The 2705-nt window shown below is 48.1% G+C and overlaps 1 protein-coding gene across 1 annotated transcript; it reads left to right on the forward strand.

Annotated features, from left to right (window-relative positions):
• The first annotated feature begins 451 nt into the window (after nucleotides 1-451).
• Nucleotides 452-1800, forward strand: LOC128298204 (fork head domain-containing protein FD4-like). The gene has a single exon (XM_053033949.1). The coding sequence runs from the start codon at nucleotides 452-454 to the stop codon at nucleotides 1622-1624; it is 1173 nt and encodes a 390-aa protein (XP_052889909.1). The 3' UTR covers nucleotides 1625-1800.
• The last annotated feature ends 905 nt before the right edge of the window (nucleotides 1801-2705 follow it).

Consider the following 2705-nt stretch of genomic DNA (forward strand, 5'->3'; position numbering starts at 1 on the left):
TGTTTCCATTCATATACCTTACTCACCTACCAGTTCTATGTATGTTACGTTATGTTTTTATGCTGCACGATTCGTCAGTTGTGTACGAGAAACAGAAGTGAACGGATCGTCGAAACCTGAGAGCGTTCGCTGCGCACGGCCACTGAGGATTTCCAGTAGTTATTTTTTCGTGCCGAACATTGAAGCTGATCGATCGTGTTTTATAAATCCACCCGCAATAGGGAAGTTTATCCTCCCGAAAAAGAGTTCGCTTTACAGACTGTTCCGGGGCTGTGTGTGCGTTTGTTTAGCGTGTGGAGTGTGAGAACAAAAGCAAGATAATATACAAGAGTGTCCGTGAATAGTTTTCGTAAAACAGTGTGCAATTCGTCTGTGTGTGCCAAATCCACTATTACTGCTGCTAGTCTTGTTGTGTGCGCGGTGTTTTGTGAGCTGTCCAGTCACCGAAACAATGCCACGACCATCGCGTGATTCGTACGGCGATCAGAAGCCACCATACTCGTACATCTCCCTCACCGCGATGGCCATCTGGTCGTCGCCGGAAAAGATGCTCTCGCTAAACGACATCTACCAGTTCATTACCGACCGGTTCCCGTACTATCGCACCAACACCCAACGCTGGCAGAACTCGCTCCGGCACAACCTGAGCTTCAACGATTGCTTCATCAAGGTGCCACGGCGCCCGGATCGCCCGGGCAAGGGCGCATACTGGACGCTGCACCCGAAAGCGTTCGACATGTTCCAGAACGGCAGCTTGCTCCGTCGGCGAAAACGCTTCAAGCTGCACCAGAACGACAAGGAATGTTTGAACGAAGAATTCATCGCCCTCGCCAACATGAACCGCTTCTTCATGGCACAGAGTGGTGCACCGACGTACCATCACGACCCGGCCGCCTACTATCCGCCCCTATCGGAACCGATCGGATCCAGCCTCTCACCCAGCATGGTATATGCGCCCATCTCACCGCCCCTCTCACCACCGGAAGACATTGCCGGAGTTGGCCAACCGGTCAGCAGTGGCGGCGGCGGATCCGAATCACCTGTCAGCGTGGCTTCCCTACCGCCAGCGGTCAGCGGTGCAACGACGACAGTAAGCAACCCCAAGCCAAAGCGATCCTTCACGATCGAAAGCCTCATCGAACCGGACAGCTCGTCCGATTCCGAAGAAAGTACGGACCGTCCGCAGCCGTATCAATTCCAGCAGCAGCAACAGCAACAGTTGGAACACCTTCGCCATCTAAGTCAGCAGCAGCTGATGAGCAATCTGACCGCGTTCAACGAGTATGCGGCAGCCGTGCAACATCACCAGCAGCACCAGCACCAACAGCATCAAGCAGCCGTAGCCGCGGCAGCAGCAGCCGCCGCACTCGGAAGCTCCTACACGGGAAGTGTGCCGCTACATCCGCTACTGTTACCGCTCGGGAAGATGCAATCGCCTGCCACCTATTTCCTCCACGCGGGCGCCTCTTACCATCACCATCCGCACCATCTGCACCATCTCTACCCTGCCCATCTGCCGGTGTCCTCGGCAACGGCGGTCACCGGACCATCGCACCATCTACATCCGCACGAGCTAGCTCACCAAGGTTTGCGCCCCGAACCTCCGTCGCTAGCAATCGCTTAAGGGTTTATTTTTGGGTGCGTTAACACCGGGGGAACGATCTCGTTAGAAGTGGACCAGAACCAGCTCCATCTCGTTACATCGAACGGTAGTGAACCAGCTTTAAACCACATCTCCCACACCTCGACAAATTGGCAATAGGAAGACATGGTGCTCACCCGGGTTCTACTGGGCCGTTGGACTGAATTGTGATGTTTTTTTTTCCTGCGTAATTATTATTAGATCTTATTTTTTGACTCGATTGTAAGTGCTTAGTTAAGCAGCAGCAGTTTTCCGACCGGGAAATGTATACCGTAAATAAAACTTTATTTTATTCCTCGCGATGGAGGTAAGAGACGAACCCCGTCGGTAGTTTTTCATTTCGTTCTGTTTGTTTTGTTTTCATTTGTTTTGGGAGGTTTCTTGGTTCGCATTTCTTCTATTATTGTTCTTTGAAGCAAATTAATTATATATTTTATTTTACCATAAATTGAAAATTTCAAATCTGATGTGAAATGATGCGAGAAGATGAGAACGATTTTGCTCCAAAGGAATGGACCAAAACATTTGTTGAATTTTCTTCGTAGGATAAATAACAAATGATTTCTAAAAGATAAAATGTCCAATAAACGATGAGTAACACACACTCGCAATCTGTTGTAATTCTAAAATATCTATTGAAGACATCAAAATCTTCTAATTGCTTAATTAAAACATTTTCGAATATTTTGTTTTTATTTGTCTGTTTGAAATCACTCAACAGATCCTTGAATGATCGACACTCATGAGTTCTTGTCACTCTATAATTGCCAATAGTCATGAATGTAGGCGCTCATAACTTTGTATGCCCACCGGGACATTATTCTAATTCCCTGCAGGACAATATGGTTGCTGCCTCATCATTACCTTGTTCCTGTCACATTGCTCACTGGGTGCCAGTTAGTCTAATCTTTACCCGCTTACATTGTTAAACCCTAAGTGATGTGTTACTCGTTTCAATTGCACCCTTGCAGGTCTGGGTGTAATATGACACCGCTGGTGGCATCATCATTCATTTAGTTCCTTGTTTCTCCGCCAAGCAAAATATAATAAACTTCTCTGACAA

Source organism: Anopheles moucheti, chromosome 2, assembly GCF_943734755.1.
Source record: "Anopheles moucheti chromosome 2, idAnoMoucSN_F20_07, whole genome shotgun sequence".
In the NCBI taxonomy this organism is placed as follows: Eukaryota; Metazoa; Arthropoda; class Insecta; order Diptera; family Culicidae; genus Anopheles; species Anopheles moucheti.